The sequence below is a fragment of the Heteronotia binoei genome, chromosome 9, assembly GCF_032191835.1.
Source record: "Heteronotia binoei isolate CCM8104 ecotype False Entrance Well chromosome 9, APGP_CSIRO_Hbin_v1, whole genome shotgun sequence".
NCBI classification, from domain to species: Eukaryota; Metazoa; Chordata; class Lepidosauria; order Squamata; family Gekkonidae; genus Heteronotia; species Heteronotia binoei.
Genome location: NC_083231.1, coordinates 78,424,834 through 78,444,451, shown reverse-complemented (window position 1 = coordinate 78,444,451; position 19,618 = coordinate 78,424,834). Strand labels below are relative to the sequence as shown.

Genomic DNA, 19,618 nt, shown 5'->3' with positions numbered 1-19,618 from the left:
GCTGGGGGCCTTCCAGAGTGTCTGGAAGGCCCCCAGCGACCAGCGGAGGCCGCGGAGCACCCGGCGCTGGTCCGGGAAGGCCTTCCAGAGCCTCTGGAAGGCCTTCCCGGGCCAGCGCCGGCCAGCGAAGGCCTCCCCGCGGCCTCCGCTGGTCGCTGGGGGCCTTCCAGAGTGTCTGGAAGGCCCCCAGCGACCAGCGGAGGCCGCGGGGAGGCCGCGGAGCACCCGGCGCTGGTCCGGGAAGGCCTTCCAGAGCCTCTGGAAGGCCTTCCCGGACCAGCGCCGGCCAGCGAAGGCCTCCCCGCGGCCTCCGCTGGTCGCTGGGGGCCTTCCAGAGTGTCTGGAAGGCCCCCAGCGACCAGCGGAGGCCGCGGGGAGGCCGCGGAGCACCCGGCGCTGGTCCGGGAAGGCCTTCCAGAGCCTCTGGAAGGCCTTCCCGGGCCAGCGCCGGCCAGCGAAGGCCTCCCCGCGGCCTCCGCTGGTCGCTGGGGGCCTTCCAGAGTGTCTGGAAGGCCCCCAGCGACCAGCGGAGGCCGCGGGGAGGCCGCGGAGCACCCGGCGCTGGTCCGGGAAGGCCTTCCAGAGGCTCTGGAAGGCCTTCCTGGGCCAGCGCCGGCCAGCGAAGGCCTCCCCGCGGCCTCCGCTGGTCGCTGGGGGCCTTCCAGAGTGTCTGGAAGGCCCCCAGCGACCAGCGGAGGCCGCGGGGAGGCCGCGGAGCACCCGGCGCTGGTCCGGGAAGGCCTTCCAGAGCCTCTGGAAGGCCTTCCCGGGCCAGCGCCGGCCAAGGAAGGCCTCTCCGACGCCTCCCTGGCCTCGCCGCCGCCCCCGCCGCCCGACCCGCCGCCGCCGCCCGACCCGCCGCCGCCGACCGCCACCGCAGGTAAGGGGGCCGAAAGCGGGGGGGGGGGCGGCCTTCCTTTCTTCCCTCCCTCTTCCCTTCTTTCCTTTCTTCCTCCCTTCCTTCCCTCCCTTCCTTCCCTCCCTCCCTCCCCCTTCCTTCCTTTCTTTCTTCCTTCCCTCCCTCCCTTCCTTCCTTCCTTCCTTCCTTCCTTCCTTCCTTCCTTCCTTCCTTCCTTCCTTCCTTCCTTCCTTCCTTCCTCCCTTCCCTTCCCTTCCCTTCCCTCCTCCCTTCCCTCCTCCCTTCCCTTCCCTTCCCTCCTCCCTTCCCTCCTCCCTTCCTTCCCTCCCTCCTCCCCTCCCTCCTCCCTCCCTTCCTTTCTTTCTTCCTTCCCTCCCTTCCCTTCCTTCCTTCCTTCCTTCCTTCCTTCCTTCCTTCCTTCCTTCCTTCCTTCCTTCCTTCCTTCCTTCCTTCCTTCCTTCCTTCCTTCCTTCCTTCCTTCCTTCCTTCCTTCCTTCCTTCCTTCCTTCCTTCCTCCCTTCCCTTCCCTTCCCTTCCCTTCCCTTCCCTTCCCTTCCCTTCCATTCCCTCCTCCCTTCCCTCCTCCCTTCCTTCCCTCCTTATGTTCTTATGTGGCGCAGAGTGTTGGACTGGAGGGGCCACTGGCCTGATGCAACAGGGCTTCTCTTATGTGACACAGAGTGTTGGACTGGATGGGCCACTGGCCTGATCCAACAGGGCTTCTGTTATGTTCTTATGTGACGCAGAGTGTTGGACTGGATGGGCCACTGGCCTGATCCAACAGGGCTTCTGTTATGTTCTTATGTGACGCAGAGTGTTGGACTGGATGGGCCACTGGCCTGATCCAACAGGGCTTCTCTTATGTTCTTATGTGACGCAGAGTGTTGGACTGGATGGGCCACTGGCCTGATCCAACAGGGCTTCTCTTATGTTCTTATGTGACGCAGAGTGTTGGACTGGATGGGCCACTGGCCTGATCCAACAGGGCTTCTGTTATGTTCTTATGTGACAATACTGACTTTGGTGGACCCAAGCACTGATTCAGTGTAAGGGAGCTTTGTGTTTGTGACTGGAGTGGACAATACTGACTTTGGTGGACCCAAGCACTGATTCAGTGTAAGGGAGCTTTGTGTTTGTGTCTTCTGGTGCAATTTTGTTCTCAGATCCTGTATTTATTTTGTCCTGCCGGGAGATGCCGCAAAATGAACCCCCTTGAGGCTTATGGCGGCAGGGCTCGAGCCCCTCCCTGTGGCATCGGTCCCATCGTTGTGGGACCCAGGGGGCCGGCCCGCTGAAGCAGCCTGTCAGTCACTTCCGCATCTCGACCTGTGTTATTAGTGACAGGCTGCTGCGCCGGCCCCCTGGGTCCCACGACGATGGGACCAATGCCACAGGGAGGGGCTCGAAACGCTCTATAACCCCTCAAAAGAACAGCAGTCTAGCTTGCTTCCCCCGAGCCCTGCCGCCATAAGGGGGCTCATTTTGCGGCATCTCCCGGCAGGAGGGTGGCACCCGCACGGGACACATATCAAATGAAAGAGGGGGCGCAGGGCTATCAGAAACAGCCGGCGGAGGGAGTCGGGAGCCCACCCCACTGGGGGATCCACACCCCGAAAGTGATGAAGGTGGCGCAGATAGAGCCAACAGAGCCAACAGGACAAAATAAATAGGCTGCATTATGCAGCACAGTTGAGAAAGTGCCTTATCCCATATACTGATGAAGTATATACAGGATTTGAGAACAAAATTGTTTCCGGCGGTGATATTTGGGGGATTTTTGGGGACGTCACAGGAAGTGCTGTGAAGTCACTTCCTGTTTCCGGCAGTGGCATTTGGGGGAAATGATGCCATTTGGGGGAAATGATGTCACAGGAAGTGATGTCACTTCCTGCTTCCGGCAGGTGGCGCGGGGGAAATGATGTCACAGGAAGTGATGTCACTTCCCGTTTCCGGCAGGTGGCGCGGGGGAAATGATGTCACAGGAAGTGATGTCACTTCCTGTTTCCGGCGGTGGTATGACGTCCTGCCTTCCCCCCCCCAAGGTGTCCCTGGCTGGCCTTCAGACATTATGGCCACCCTATGCAAACAATAAGGCAGTCTTAATTAATTATGAAGTTGTGATGGAACATGGGTGGTTGCCAGCAGTGTTCCCTCTAAGCTAAATTAGAGTGAGCTAGCTCACAGATTTTTGGCTTCCAGCTCACACATTTTCATCTTAGCTTAGGAAAAATGGCCCCAGAGCAACTAATTTATGCAGTAGCTCACAACTTTTAATGCCAGTTGCTCATGAAGAAGAATTTTTGCACACAAGACTCCACAGAGAGGGAACATAGGTTGCCAATCTCTAAAATATTTTGGCTTACTAAAATGAGTCATCAAGGAGAAAGAGGAAAAGGAATAGAAGATTTTATATAGGTTGGAAATGCCAAGTGAGGAAATAACTAATTCATTCTGTGAATCTCATGTGCACCAGCCCAGTATCTTGTTTTCATCTTAGATTAAAAAAAAACAAAGATGACCTCATAAAAGTTATGCAAGCCATTTTGCAAATTTAGTCCAAAAGTATCAAGGTGCATCATGATACGCAGTGATGAAATGTGTGGTGAGAGAGTATTTAACACCAAAATTCTCAGATACTGTTTAGGGTGCTGAAAGATGGTTAAAAGGCTTATATTGTAAACTTACAAGGGTTTACTGATAAATATCTGGAAAAAAGAATTGGCCCTTATCTCTGTTACTCAAAAGTTGCCTAAATTCAGAAGATTTCCTCATTTGTGTGAAATACTGTGGCAAGCAGCATTGTATATTCTAGGTTGCTATTGACTTTATACCCTTAGAAGTATTAGTGTCCAAGTAGATGTAAGTTTAAGGACATATATAGGTAATTGAATGATAAAGAAACCAGTGTACACCCAGGAAATATGATCGCTGTGTTGAATGTAAAGGTGTCTTGTGTATGTGAGTTTGTGAAAGAAATGCTTATATGTATCAGCACTATTGGTATGCCTTCCAGAATACATGTGTAAGTATCTGAGTCTACTGGCTTGGACTCCACCGGTGTACCCTCTAGCATCCTTTGTAGGAGTTCCTAGCAATCTCAGCACAAGGAAGGAGTGGTTAAACCCACCCTAGGTCCTTGTCCCTAGATCTCATTTTAAAGAAGGTAAGAGATCTATGCAGGCCCAGGAAACCTCTGGCAATTCCTGCAGGAGGGTGGAGCACCCTGAGAGTATCTCCTCAGAAGACATAGCCGCTTAAGGGAGCTTTTGCTAAGCTTTCCCAAGCTGGAGTTGTCCCTGACTGCACCTTGGTGTCAGGAGCAGACTAATAATGCCAGCTCCTCTGAATGGCAGATTTACACTTTCTTGCCCCAGTGGCAAGTACAGCAGCAGAGCCTTCAACCCTGGATGTAGATAAAGCACCATTTTTTTCACCACATGCAAGAAGAGTTTGCATTAATCAGGCAAAGTCTCTTGTTAGCTTTTTGCTAAGGAAAGCTTAGTACTAATTTGTTCATATTGGTCCCATTTCATTTGTGTCTTTATGCTCATTTCAGATAAATATCCTTTCCTTTTGAGTTGTCAAATCTTGCTTGGAGGATCAAGCCATCTGTTTCTTTTCCCTTTTATTAATACTTTTGGGTAATAGCCATGTAGAATGTTTCTGCCTTGTTGATTGTGCCTTACAAAATGCTGCCACTTGATATTGCAGATTCTTCCTGAACACCTGCTGTCAAACATATCAAGTCTTTTCTTGTCAGCTTGCACAATGCTTCAGGTCTTGAGCAAGGCTGACATGACAGAAATGTTGTACAGCCTGATTCTTTAAAATAATTTTATCTCTGTATCTGTCTATCTCTCTTTCTGTAATAGTCAGTCCCCAGTGTTCTCTCTTGGTCATTCTTTCCCTATATCCTATTACATTCTAGAATGACTGAAAAATGGGACCTGAGGCAGGGTAGGGAGATGAAAGAATTGGGGCCATGAAAACATGGGCTGGCTTAGTAATCAAGTTCTAATAGATTTCTGTGGGACACCTTTAAATCTTAAGTTTTAAAGGAGCAAAGCAGGATATAAATATTTTAAATGAATATCTAGGACAAGATAGATGGGGGCAAAGTCTGTGTGTTCAGGGCACACTGAGGGAGAGAGATCAGTTGAAGCCATCCTTGAGAGTACAGTATGTCACAGAAGTGAGTACACTCCCTCACATTTTGTAAATATTTAAGTATATCTTTTCATGTAACAACACTGAAGAAATGACACTTGGCTACAATGTAAAGTAGTGAGTCTACAGCTTGTATAACAGTGTAAATGTTCTGTCCCCTCAAAATTACGCAACACGCAGCCATTAATGTCTAAACTGCTGGCAACAAAAGTGAGTATACCCCTAAGTGATAATGTCCAAATGGGAAGTTCCACATGGCAACTCATGGCAATGAACTCTCTGAGGATCTGAAAAAATGAATAAAGATGGCCTAGCCTATAGGAAGATTGCCAAGACCCTGAAACTGATCTGCAGCACGGTGGCCAAGACCATACAGCGTTTAACAGGACAGGTTCCACTCAGAACAGGCCTCGCCATGGTTGACCAAAGAAGTTGAGTGCCCGTGCTCAGCGTCATATCCAGAGGTTGGCTTTGGGAAATAGATGTATGAGTGCTGCCAGCATTGCTACAGAGGTTGAAGGGGTGGGGGGGGGTCATCCTGTCAGTGCTCAGACCATACTCCGCATGCTGCATCAAATTGGTCTGCAGGGCTGTCATCCCAGAAGGAAGCCTCTTCTAAAGATGATGCACAAGAAAGCCCACTAACGGTTTGCTGCAGACAAGCAGACTAAGGACATGGATTCCTGGAACCATGTCCTGTGGTCCGTTGAAACCAAGATAAACTTATCTGGTTCAGATGGTGTCAAGTGTGTGTGGCAGCAACCAGGTGAGGAGTACAAAGACAAGTGTGTCTTGCCTACAGTCAAGCATGGTGGTGGGAATGTCATGATCTGGGGCTGCATGAGTACTGCCGGCACTGGGGAGCTACAGTTCATTGAGGGAGCCATGAACGCCAACATGTACTGTGACATACTGAAGCAGAGCAGAACGGAGACTCGGCTGCAGGGCAGTATTTCAACATGATAACGACCCCAAACACACCTCCAAAATGACCACTGCCTTGCTAAAGAAGCTGAGGGTAAAGGTGATGGACTGGCCAAGCATGTCTCCGGACCTAAACCCTATTGAGCATCTGTGGGGCATCCTGAAATAGAAGGTGGAGGTGCGCAAAGTCTCTAACATCCACCAGCTATGTGACGTCGTCATGGAGGAGTGGAAAGAGGACTCCAGTGGCAACCTGTGAAGCTCTGGTGAACTCTATGCCCAAGAGGGTAAAGGCAGTGCTGGAAAATAATGGTGGCCACACAGAATATTGACACTTTGGGCCCTATTTGGACATTATCACTTAGGGGTGTACTCACTTTTGTTGCCAGCAGTTTAGACATTAATGGCTGTGTGTTGTGTAATTTTGAGGGGACAGCACATCTACACTGTTATACAAGCTGTAGACTCACTACTTTACATTGTAGCCAAGTGTCATTTCTTCAGTGTTGTCACATGAAAAGATATACTTAAATATTTACAAAATGTGAGGGAGTGTACTCACTTCTGTGACATACTGTATGTGTTTTTGTTTTCTTCCATGTTCATGGCTGTGGAAATAGAAAAGCTCTGCAACTGGGAACAGTGTTATAACATGGGGGAAAACTGTAGCTAATCTAGTTCACCGTGGGAGCGAGCAGTCTTTCTTCTCTCGCTGCTTTTCAGACAACTGTCTAGAGAAGGCATTAGGAAGTGGGAGAGGTAGAAGAATGCAAATCATTATCCCTTAGGGAATGAGAAGATTTCTCACCTCCTTTTTAGGGCTTGGAAGCCACAGTAATTTGTACAACAGGAGGGCAATTTCAGATTCAGAAAAGCAGACTTGACCTTACTCTGCTAGCACAGGAACTTGCCCCTATCATTCTCCTATTTTTCATTGTTGTTGGCAGAGCAAGTAGCAGGGTCAGTTCTTCTTCTCCATTTGAGATATGGCTACTGGCGGTTGATGTAGTTGAAAGTGATGGTGAGCAGGGCTGGGGAAAGGACCAGAATTCTGTAGCTGGCTCTCCCCCACCATGCTCTCTAAATGTTAATGAACGTTTAGCAGGGCTTTTTTTAAAAAAAAAAAATCAGGAGCTTTTTTTTTTTTTAAAAAAAGCCCTGCTAAACGTTCATTAACATTTAGGCAGCAGCATCGGTGGCGGGAGAGCCAGCCTACAGACATTCTGGCTCTTTCCCAGCCCCTGCTCACCATCACTTTCAACTACCATCAACGCCAGTAGCCATATTCTCAAATGGAGCAAGCCAAGAACCCTGACCCTTAGACTACTTTGGAGAGAAGAAAACATTTACAGGACACCATTTTCTGATGCCCAAATAATTCTATACAATCAGTTTCTAATGCAGAAAAGTAAAATAAAAAATAATTCACAAGCCCCATATTAATATGTTTAAAACATAAAAACAACAGGAGAAATTCCTCACATCAGATTTACCTTCCCAAATCTTGAGAGAATAAAGGGAAGAGCATCTTCCAGGAGAAGACACTAGTAGAAGGTTGGTGGACTGACCCCGTTCTTATTCAATAAGGTTTTTTTATTGCCTCGATGTAATGCCTCCATAAATTGTTTATTATGAGCTTTCTGTGACTAATGCAAACAGCTGTTGGCAGCCATTATCAGGAAAATCGTGTTAACACCTAACACTGTATCCTAAAGCTACAGAGATTCAGATCTCAAGGGCCACATTGTGGACACTGTGTGCAGAGTTGGACTACAAGTGCAGAAATGGCATAGTTGCTTGACAAGCTGCCCTTGAAAACCCAAAGGCTTTTCAGAACGAGCTTGTGACAAAGCACAAGGAACTGCTGCTGGGGTGTGTGAGTGTGTTTGTATGCTTGTTGATGTTCCTAAGGGGATATTGGAGAGCAGCCAAATTAATTCCAAAGCAGCATCCTGATAGAAATGTGACTTGACTGAACAATGAACTGGCAGTTCTGTCTCCATGCTTGTTGAAACTTCAAGGAAACACTCCAGTGATCCTATGGGTGGCTCACTGTACTTGCTGTGGAGTTTCCTTAGCTGAACATATTCAGGCTTTTGTTTTAAAAATAACAGGACATCTCTTAGCATGCAAGATGGATTTTTCCACACCAGAGTGCTCACAATGGTCTTTTTAAAGAAACTGTAGGAAGGGTGTTAACTTGATCAATGCTGTGCAGGAAGGAAAGCTTCTTCCTACTATTTTTCAGCGTGACTTTCACTGACATGATCAGGCTGGGAAAAATCTTATTGGCTGAGAGCCCAGGACAGCCGTGCAATATCTCTAGTCAACTGGAACTCCAACTACACTGCCCAAGGGAGAACTTGAACATAAAAAACAATTTAGTTTACGTGCTGAGCCTTAAATGCATCCAGATGAAAAATGTATTTAAAATTCAGAATTTGCATGCAAGCAGTTTTGTTAACAAGATGACAATAGTTATGAGTAAATTAGAAGCTCATATTTTATTTTGTTACATCAGTGTGAGGAAGGAGAGCTTCTGGCAACTGGTTCTTGCCTTTTGTGCAATTGCCACAGAGAGGGGGACAGTTCCATGGATTTTATGTGAGCGTCTGAAGGAGCTTAAGGAGTTGCAGCATTCACTTTTTAATTAGTAAACACTATAATTTTTGTTTTATTCTTACAATGGTGGCTCTAACAAATTGTACAACTGTATCCAGAGCCTTTTTTCAGGGGGGGGGGACATAGCGGAACAGAGTTCCTGAACCTCTTCATGGAAACAAACTTCTCAAAAAATGTTTAGAAGTTCATGAATGGCATCTGTGTGTTTGTCTTTCATTTTCCTCGTAAGAGTTCTGGCACCTCTTTTTCAAGGAGAACCCCACCCACTCCTGCCTGTATCCAATTAAAGCCCTGTACTTATATTATCCTATTGGTTTGATTCTGCTGCAGGAGCGGATTGGCCACTGGGGAAAATCCCAGTGGGCTGATGGTGGGGAGGGGATCCCATGCAAACTAGGCAGAAGGCACTACTTCTGTGGACTCATGGTCTTCACCTTGTGAGAGCCAGCAGCTGCTGCCCTGCACAAAGTAGGTGGGTGAGAACTGCCACCACAAGGCAGTGGGCCCCACAGCAAGCCTGCTCCTTCTCTTCCCACTCTTCATTGGAGGTGGTGCTGAGACAGATAGGGGGGGGGGGCTTCTCCAGGGACACTTTGCCTCCCAGTTTGCACCTTTATACCATGCACCATTAAACAGCATGAGAAGCTAAAGGCCGTATGTGGAGGAGGCTGTGCTGAAGTTGCTCCTTATGCAAGTGTTCAGTTTCCAGAACTGGGGTTACTGCTGGTGTGGAAAGGAGTTCCCATATAGGAACCTCAGCTATGTAGCCTACTCATTGCTTAATTTTGCAATGCAATAAGGAGCAGTGCTAGGATAGTACAAGTACTGGATTTTAGTTAATGTTGCATTCATGGAGTATGTGTGTGATGGGGGAATTCAATCTTGTGTTACGCATTTACCCACAAGCAGCATTGAGTGATGTAAACCATGGATACAATTTGATAAGTAAATAGGACTAAATCTATAGGAAGGCGGGGTATAAATGAAGTTAATAAATAAACAACACAGGCAATCACAACAGCAATTGTTGAGTATGCAGTGTGATCCTACCTTTAAGCTGTCTTTACTGAAGATATTCTTGGATACCTTTCTCATTATCACGTCTGATGTTGAAATCAACAGTTACTTCTGAAAAGACACATCCAGATGAAACGTGGAAATGATGCGCCAGTGTCACATTCACAGGAAACCTTTCTGTGTGAATCTCATTGCTGATATAAAACTTAGATCAGGGGTCCTCAAACTTTTTAAATAGGGGGCCAGTTCACTGTCCCTCAGACTGTTGGAGGGCCAGACTGCCGTTACTGTACAAGGCCACGGGCCGTCTGTTCTCCGTCTTCTGCATCTCTCTCCCTTCCCCACACCACACACCCCGGCCTGGGAACTCACCTCACCTGGGTATCACCTCACACTCTGTCTCTGCCGCCTCAGCCCAGTGCCGGAAGTGTGCGTTGCTAACGCGAGTTTAGGCCGAACGTTACTTCCGGTCTGATTTTGCCATAACCCGGCGGGCCGCATAAACGTCCTCAGCGGGCCACATCTGGCCCACGGGCCGTAGTTTGAGGACCCCTGACTTAGATACTTGTGGCCATTTCACATACCCTTTGTGATGTGAGAGTTTGATCCTATGTTAAGTAGTTCAGACATTTACCTAAAGGCAAGCTATGGTGAATGTAATTTTCTTTGTGATTCTTTCTGTTACAATTAATGAGTCTATTTTGATGACTTCTTGGACACAGGCTTTGATGCGACCTGGTCGAATTGACAGAATCATATATGTGCCTCTGCCTGATGCTGCCACTCGTAGAGAAATCTTTAAACTTCAGCTTTGCAAAATGCCCATCTCAGATGAGATCGACTTAGATCAGCTTGTCCAACAAACGGAAAATTACTCAGGAGCAGAGGTAAATACATTCTTGGAAGAAAAATGTGGAATTCTAACCCAGTCATTATGATTGTATTTGATCAATTAGGCCTGTTCTAAATGTGCAACAGAAGGAGGTGGCAGAGTACAGAGATTGTAGGATGGACTTTGCTACTTCATGTTGCTGGCCATTTTCTTTAGGCCATTTTCTACTAATGTACTTTTTATTTGCCAAGAGTTTTAAAAATGTAGTTAATATAAATAATTAATATAATATAAATGAATATGTTGGTTAACATGAGGTATGTGAAAATCATGTGTGCCTGTTAGTCTCCTTCTGTGGTGTGCCAGTTTGCTAGATTCCTAGAAATTCTACTTCTACAGCAGGTCACTGAAATCAAAGTCACACCACATGTAAAGTATCCATCAATGATCAGTAGGGATGGGCGTGAACTAGCTCACAAAGTAAAGATCGTCACAATTTTTGGCTGGTTCATAGTTCACAAAGCAATGTATGTGGAAGGGTACCCGGCGTGAACATTCCACAAACATTGGTGCTGTTCCTGTGTGGCAGTTCGTAAATGGATACATTTCAAGACAGACATCTCTGCTCAGTTAAACTGTTTAAAAAACTTCAAAGAATTGAGGGGGGGGCAGAATTTGCTACCTTGAAAACACTAATAGGAGCCCTCCAACAAACATTGCTGGTTGCCAAAAACAGAGTTCACATTTGCTCTAAGGGATCAAAAACTTACATATATGCTCAGCTCAGCTCCACACCCGTTCATCTGTTGGCTGTTCACAGATACAAAGGGAGGCAGGGAACTTGTTAAAAGCCAACTAGCAGAGCACATTCATTGATTCCCTTGTGATTGTGAACCCCTCTCTCCTGCTGGGGTTTGGGTGTTAGTTGAAATCAGGTCTCTAAGCCAACCCCATCTCTCTGCTCACACTGAGTTCTGAGGACTAATGTCACATACCCTTCTGACTGTGAACTTCTCTTCCCTGCTGGGGTTTGGGAGTTAGGTGGACTCAGGGCTCTGAGCCAACCTTTTCTCTCTGCTCACACTGAGTGCCTCAGCTGAGGACCCATATTTTATACCCTCTTGGTTGTGAACTCCTCTCCCTTGATAGGGTTTGGGTGTTAGGTGGATTCAGGGCTCATGGCCATGCAAGCAGTGTTGAGCCAGATGACAGCCTTGCATGACCAGTATTCCAATGGTTCAGTGTCAGCAGTCTCAGGGGACTTGGCGAGGTACTTCCTCACCATTACCTCTTCAAAATCCTCCACCTTTGCATACCCAGTATCCTTGTTGGCCTCCAGGTTTACTAGTACAACAGGTAGTAGGGCTTCTCCCTGGTTAGACTGAGTCAGAGGTGCTGGGCTGTGGCTCTTCCTTACCCTCCTCAGCCTCTTCCACCCACTGTTTCTTCTGGCCATGTCTGTTGGCATGTGGCCTCCACAGTCTCTATAGAGCTCATGGTTCCATTGCAAGAGCTTTGCATTAAGGAGAGCAATCTTTTTATCCAGGGTCACAGGCCAGCTTGTGAGGATGCAACCTGGTGGTGATGCCCACCTGCAGTCTCTCTTCTAAGGCCCTGACCCATGGAAGAACAGCCGACTCCAGTGCACAGGCCAGCACTCAGTCCAGAATCTGGGAGATGCCTTGCCCCAGGCATGGGGGAGATGACATCCTGTGTAGCATTCTTCTGATCCACCAAACAGAAAATCATGGTGTAGATGAAGTTCCTCATCCCCCTCTCTGTCAAGCAGCAGATGAGCAGACTTGATGCTGTGCTGAAAGTGGGTGGCCAGTTGGCCTTGACTTCTCAAAAAATTTTCTTGGATACCTTTCCCATTATCTCTTCTGATGTTGAAATCAACAGTTACTTCTGAAAAGCTCCAGAGCATCCTTCACCATCAGCTGAAGTGTGTGGCAGGCAGACGATGCCCTTGAGGTACACACACTTCACTTCTGGCAGCATGTTGGTGCTGACATCCATGACTATATAACCATGGACATTGTTACTGAAGCCCACCCACTCCCTTGGGTTTCTCTGTATCACATGGTTTTGCATTGTGTGGTCTGCAGCCATCCCTTGCACATGGAGCAGATCTACTTTGTAACCTGGTAGCAGGACTGTCCCCTCCTGGGGCCTAGGCCATGCCTTGAAAGTCATGTTGGCTGCTCCAGAGGTATACTGTGAGGTGCACAGTTCTGCTTTGACTCAGGAGAGCTGAGCCTTGACTGTTGTCACTGCAGCTGGTGAAAGGTTATGTCTTCCATGAGGAAGAAGGGTTGGCCATCCACAGCAATCATCTCACCAATGATGAGGTGAGTGCCTGCTTCCTGGGCCCTCTGCATAACCCTTTAGATCTCTTGGAGGGTGGCACACATTGATGTCCCACCCATGGCAGCCCAAATACAGGAAGCCTTTCTTGGAGGGGCCTCCTGCTAAGATGGAGTGGGCCTCTTCTTCCTCCTGCTGGCTGTAACTCACCTCCAGGAGCCCAGTATCCGAGAAATGAGGCATCCACGTGTAGTAGGGGCTGACCATGTTGAAGCCAGAGAACAACTTGGATTCCAGCAGCCCATCACTGGACCTCTGGTCAAAAAGGCAGGGAGGGAAGAGCAAGGGGAAGCCAAAGAGCTGGCACATCCAAGGGTGGTGGATGGTGATGTTCATGGTGTAGTTCGGCGGGTGTTCAGGCAGAGGCACTTCTCCTTTTCTCACGCAGATCCAGAGAGATGCCGCTGGCTGTAACTCTTTCCACCAATGGTAATATACTAGGATGCACCCTTTGGCAGTAAGACAAGTGTTGGAGTGAATTTGCACCCCTTAGGACATGGGTGTGGCATATGTGGCACTCTATGTACACTGGGGTCAGTGGGAAGGGTGCAAAAATGTTTCCAAACCAGCTCCAGGATTGAAGAAGGTTGGATGGACAGCTGTTTTCTGGTGCTGGGCTGGCAAAGGGCAGGAGGCAGGAGCAGCAACAAGTAGTTGGGATGTGGAAAGAGAGGATTCTTCCCAACCATCCTCTGAATCACTGCTGTCAGAGTCCTCTCCAGAGAGTGTTAGCAACTGCTGGTGTCCCTGGGCAGTAATAACAACTGTTTTGCCTCTGCAGTAGGTCCCAGGTACATATCCAAAGAAGGAGCCCCCAAGATCCCTGGTGATGCCCTGCTAGGGCCAGGCTCCAGTAGCCTGGCAGGATGGGTTTGGTGCCCAGGGGTGGGAGCCTGTGGTATGCAGGGGGTGGAAGACTTCTTCCCATGATGAGCACCCTTTGCACCCTAGTGATTAGATATCCCATTTTTGTGATTAAAGGAGTTGTTTTAAAATGGGAGGTCAGGATAGTGGTGCTGAAGAAAGGAATTGTAAAAATCTTTCCTCCCCTTCAGTTCTACCAATATAAATTGTCCCAGCCAAGCTGTGCAAATGCTGTATCTTTTCTCCAGGGAGCAATTCAGATTGGGAAAATAGTGCAAGGGATAAAGGATAATTTATCCTCAGTGCAGTTAACCAATCAGATTCATCACATGTGGTTTGACCCTTAATTAATAATGTATGAAAGCTCTCAGATTCGCTTGAAAGAATCTATGACTGATTCCTCACTGGCATTTGCTCCACCCCTGTGTTTCTCCTTGCATTGGCACAAGCCATCGATTCCCCACCAGTCGCTCCTCAGTGCCTCTTGCTTCGGGGCTGCTTCCCATTCCCATTGCGGCGACTGGAACTCCAAAAAACCAACATCCTGTTGCTGCAACAGTAATAGGAAGTAGCTACGACATAAGAGGCGCGCACAGAGCATCTAGTGGGGAATCCATCGCTTGAGCTGGGAGAAGCGTGGGGTGGAGCAAATGCCGGTGAAGAATCTGTCTGTCTGTCTGAAGTTCATTGAGACTCTGGAATCTAAATAAACCTCATACGTTTATGATTATTTTCTCTACTTTTAAAAATGTTATTATCATATACTTCTAAATTTCTGCAACAAAGTTTAGATCAATAGTTTTTAACAATAAATTAATTTCCCCCTTCATTTTGGTAATTAAAACATGTATTTCTGTGTTTACTGGTGATGACTCTATGTATTCATGGGTGCTATACCTTCAGTATGTCGATCCATGTAAACTACAGGTACTCATTCAAGCACATGCTGATTCAGAAGACCAAAGTTGTGCACAAATTCTGTGCACAGACAGTGAAGCCCTTAAAGGGCAAGAAGTAATACAAGTGCATAAAACCCCACCAGTAGAAATTGATCAGACAAAAGAGGCAAAAACCACTAAAAAGCTGTGCCTCCAATACCAAAGCTACATTTCAGCCTATGAACGTGAATGGAAAAGAAATCTCTGTGAACATTCAGTCTAATTTTGTTAGGGAACTTTTTCCTTACAGCGCATATATTTCTTTGCTTTACATTAAGCTATTGTGATTTTTTTTTGTACCTATACAAAGCATTTGTTTGATAGCTGCATGGCACACTGTAAAAAGTCAGACTTGACTAGTAAGGCCTGAGTGCAAAATCTCTAGTCTGTCATGAAACCCACTGAGTGATCAGTCATTTATCTCACAGCCTAACTTACCTCACAGGGTGGTTGTGAGATTAAATGGGGGAAGAGATAGGGGTTCAGGTTAGTTACTTGCACATGTATATATATTAGGGTTCCCAATATCTAGGGACTTTGGGAGTGCAGCCAAGAGATTTTCACATTCCCTAAAATAAGTAAAAATGCAGCACTACAGTTCCCCTGAATACAGCCTTCATTTCCTCACCCCAAGCAGCTGCACTCACTGGTTCTCTCTCCCTCTCCCCCCCGCTCTCTCTCACACACAGCAGCCAAAATAAACAGTTTGCAATCCCACACTTGTGTGGTCTCACTGGGGCAATTTACCCACAAGTTGCTGAAGTTCCAAGTTCCTCAGACTGTCACAGGGAAACCAAAGGTTCTAGTTTATCCTTTACTGTGCAAATGACTTATGAAAGCATTGTAAAACAAATTGAGGGTCTGGGCTGCTTTTCTTGGGCTTAGGAGTTCTGTGTGGGGGTTAGGACAGGCTTGAGACTTTCCTCTTGTGTTGTTTTCACCAGTGGAAATACCTGTAGGAGGAAGCTAGAAGCCCCTCCTGTCCCTTTGCAATGCTCCTGAGCTAAAAGGAGCATTGGAACACTTGGAAGGTGAGCTTCGTCTGATCATATATGTGACTTTAAGGTCAGTTACACATGACCCAACCTATGTCACATGTATTGTATATTTTGGCTCTTAGTACTTCAGGAGTCACTGTGAATGGCTTCCCAACACTCTAGTTCAGGGGTCCCCAACCACCGGGCTGTGAGCCAGTACCGGTCTTTGGCCTGGTAGCATCCAGGCTGTGGAGTGAGGCAGAGGCACCGCCTCGGCTGCCTGGGACTCAGGCGGACGAAAGAGACCTCGCTCTGAGGCAGGGAGGCAGCCTTGGAGCAAGGAAGAGCAGCCCTGCCACCTCTTTCATCTGCCCTCGTCCCAGGCTGGTGGAAGGGACAGTGCTACTGTGACCTCAGCTGATTGGCGGGGGTCTTTAAATGGGAGGGGGAGGCAGATTGGCCTTCTGCCACCTGGCCACCTAGCAGGGAGGAGGCAGAAACAGCCCGTCTCCCCCCCCCCCATTTAAAGACCCCAATGGAGGGCACGGACAGGGGGCAGCCTGGGGTGGCAAAACCCCCAGCAGCACCCCCTTTCACCGGTCCATGGAAAAATTGTTTTCCACAGAACTGGTCCCTGGTGCCAAAAATAATAATAATAATAATAATTTTTTATTTCTATCCCGCCCTCCCCGCCGAAGCAGGCTCAGGGCGGCTCACAGCATAAAACACACATTACATCAGTTGCAATTATAAAACACGGTTAAAACAATTACAAAATATTAAAATTCACATAATAATATGGCGTTATAACAGATTTCAATAAATTTCAGCAGTAAAAACATTTCAAGAGTAAAAGCATTTCTAGCAGCATATCTAGTTTTGTCACAGTTTTCCACTAATTTTCGCTAGTTGAAGGCCATCCTGAAAAGGTGGGTCTTGCAGGCCCTACGGAATCCCTCTAAACATCGTATGGCCCTCACCTCCTCAGGAAGTTGGTTCCACAGTAGTGGAGCAGTAATAGAGAAGGCCCGATCCCGGGTGGCTTTCAGTCTGGCCTCCCTTGGCCCAGGGATATTCAGCTGGTTTTTCCCAGATGACCTCAGTGCCCTCTGGGGCTCATATGGGGAGAGACGGTCCCTTAGGTAGGTAGGTCCCCGGCCAAAAAGGTTGGGAGCCACTGCTCTAGTTGATGGGGAAGGGGCCTTCAGAAGCCCTTGTTGTCTAGACATCAGCCCTGATTTCTAAGGCTTTGAAAGCTGATTTAGATTATTTATATTTTTTTCCAAATTTAAGGAAAAGTAATCTGTTTATTTCTGGATCCTTTCAGACTTGGATGCAAAGGTATCAGTCAGATTATGAGATTTCTGCACAAGGAAATTAATGTTATAAACATTCCTGAAAACCAAGGGAGCACATTATCCATCCATGCCATCTGCTCCTTCAAGTTCAGGAGCAATTTTATCTTTAAATCCAGATGGCAACAATAAATGCAAAGCCTCTGATGGGCAGGTTAAGTAATGTGTGAAATAGTCTGATTCTGGGTCTGTGGAGAATAATAAAAAAAAGAGACACCCTTCTTTCCTGCGTATTGCTGGATCTCTTTGAGGTGCATATATTTATGGGAAATTAAGCCATGAGTCTCTGAACTTTATGGCAGTCAGTTTATGGTGCAAAAACTGAGTGGCATCGTGTTATATGGTATATCATATAACCATGCTTACCAAGAAAAATTAAGGGTGAGAAGAGACCATAAATCTATCATTTATACCTAGAGGACTTGGTGTACATTGCAGCTTTCCTGCTGGCAGTACCTCAGAAGGGATAGAACGTGAAACAGGAGGAGGACAAACTTTCACTCATGTGTGCATTTGAAGCTAGGAAAGCATCTTCCCTTAAAATCAGAGTCTCAGACACAATTGCAACTTTTGTTGTGCATTGAATAAGATCCTTGTTAGTAGTCCATTCCTAGGGCTGAATCCTGTGACGTAGTTGCCCTCTTGCTTCTCTGGCCACTGCCAAGGCTTTCCTCCACTATGGTTCTCAGTTTGTGTTCTGTGTGTGTAAGATCATTGTTTTTTCAAGGAGCTGTTATTCATGCAGAAGTGCTAGTGACAGAAATTTGCACCACAGTAGAGGAAAGCTTCATCAGTGCCTGGAGAAAAGCACAAAAGGAATAGTGTCAAAGAATCCAAGTCCCAGTAGCTTTGCTCTAAACCTGGAAGAGGAAACCAGTTTATATTAACTGACCCATGCTCATTCATCTTTAATTTGATACTGCATCTGTGTAGACATGCTATGTCTGCCACTTCTCCCCACACATATATACACAGCCTGTAGCAAGCCAAAAGAACGGAAGAACATATGTAGGACCAGAAGCTGGTATATAGATGATAGCATGATGACCCCCAAACCTATTCTTTTTTTCATTCATTTGTGCATGGAACATTCTTGGAATTGGGGGTCACTGAATTAGCAGCTGGTTGGAGGAAAGATTTGTGCTGCCTTAACCTACAGTCTGATTTTTAAAAGTTACATATTTTGTCAAAATGTGCAATGGTTCCTAAAGACATGTAATAATCATACTTCAGAGGCACAAAGGCTAGAAATTCAAGAATCTGCTTTTATGGTGCTGCACTCATGTGGAAATGAGGTTGTTTTCTTATACAGCACTCATCCCTGTAACTTCAGAACACATACACTTCCTTTGTGAGAACTGCATTGAGTAACAGTTGTATAGCAAGGAGAAAGTTCTGAGAAGAAAGTTTTCAGTCACTAAGTGTAGAAGTGGTTCACCTTACGTATGCTGAACACTCAGCTGTCTGAGTGCTTTCTTCATCTTTTCTCTCTCTTTGTCAACAGTACTAATAGAAGCAAGTAGTAAGAGTATTCTCAACTAACTTGCTGAATAGGGTAATTTTCAGCCACAACAAAGTATTTAAAATGTACAACAAATAAATAAATGTACAACAAATAAATTATTTGGATTCCAAAAACAAGCATGCAGGTTTTGTAGACAAGGTTGGATGCATATTACTCTTGCATGTTTCTGGGATCCTTAAAACACTTGTGTAAAGAGTTAGGGATTGTGGTCTGTAGTATCTAGTTCATATTGTCTGTTGCTTTAAATTGGATCCTACAGTGGAATTTTTTTATCATTTTAATGCATAGTGTTAATTTTTATGCCATTAGTTCAATTTTGTTTTAGATTGCTGGTTGAGTCCAGATATATCTACAGTTCAAATCCCATCACACTGTTTTTTTTTAATTTTAAAACAATTTTATTGGTAACATATGGTAATAAATCTATATCTTACATCTTTTTTTAAAAAGCTTCTTTTATCTACCCCATATATTACTTTCTACCCACCCCTCCCTCTGTTACTTGACCCCCGCCGGTGTTATTTACTTAAAATGCAAATATTTAAAGGTACCCTTAACTATTAAAACAAAAATTTATATTCTTTTTAAAACTTAATCATTATCAAAGATTGTCCACACCATGGCATCAAGCAAGCCACAGAGGGATCATTTTATTCTACTTTCTCAATGCCAAGCTTGTTTCCTCATGTGTGCCTTCATAATCTCTCTCTAATGTGCCTCATGCTGAGGACAACATGGGAAGGCAAAGGGGGAAGCCCCTTTCCTTCATTCCAGATACACAATGACTGGCTGAGGTTCAACAGTGGCAGGGAGAGTAACCTGGTTATTTTTAATATTTATAGTTGTAGACGATAGCAAAATATCTAATTCTCAGTGTAGCTAGATCTGTGGATATTTTAACCCAGCGACTGGAGTCATGAATAGACAAGACAGATCTTTCTATCAACTTGAAAAACACCCCAGATTTACAGAAATATCTGACCTTCAAAAAGGGGTGGTAGTGATAAAACCATACCTCCCCTCCAAGTTAAAAGGAATGTCTGTAGCTTTAAGAAACAGATGCCTTAATTGACCATTGCTAGGCAACCACAAAAGTATTGCCAGCATTCAAGCAGTTTATATCAGTTAAAGGCAGGATAAGGGCCCTTTACAGAGCTGTTTTGGCTTTTGA

At 46.3% G+C, this 19,618-nt stretch overlaps 1 protein-coding gene across 4 annotated transcripts in view; it reads left to right on the top strand.

The window, feature by feature from the left end:
* Positions 1 to 19,618, top strand: part of AFG2A (AFG2 AAA ATPase homolog A) — a 273,792-nt gene that overhangs the window by 205,672 nt on the left and 48,502 nt on the right. For 3 of the 4 annotated variants that reach the window (XM_060246822.1, XM_060246823.1, XM_060246824.1), the window contains exon 15: positions 10,312 to 10,476. In XM_060246822.1, coding sequence (XP_060102805.1) covers positions 10,312 to 10,476 — 165 coding nt within the window. Of the gene's footprint in view, positions 1 to 10,311; positions 10,477 to 19,618 lie in introns of those variants that run through there. The other variant, XM_060246825.1, reaches the window with a different exon arrangement.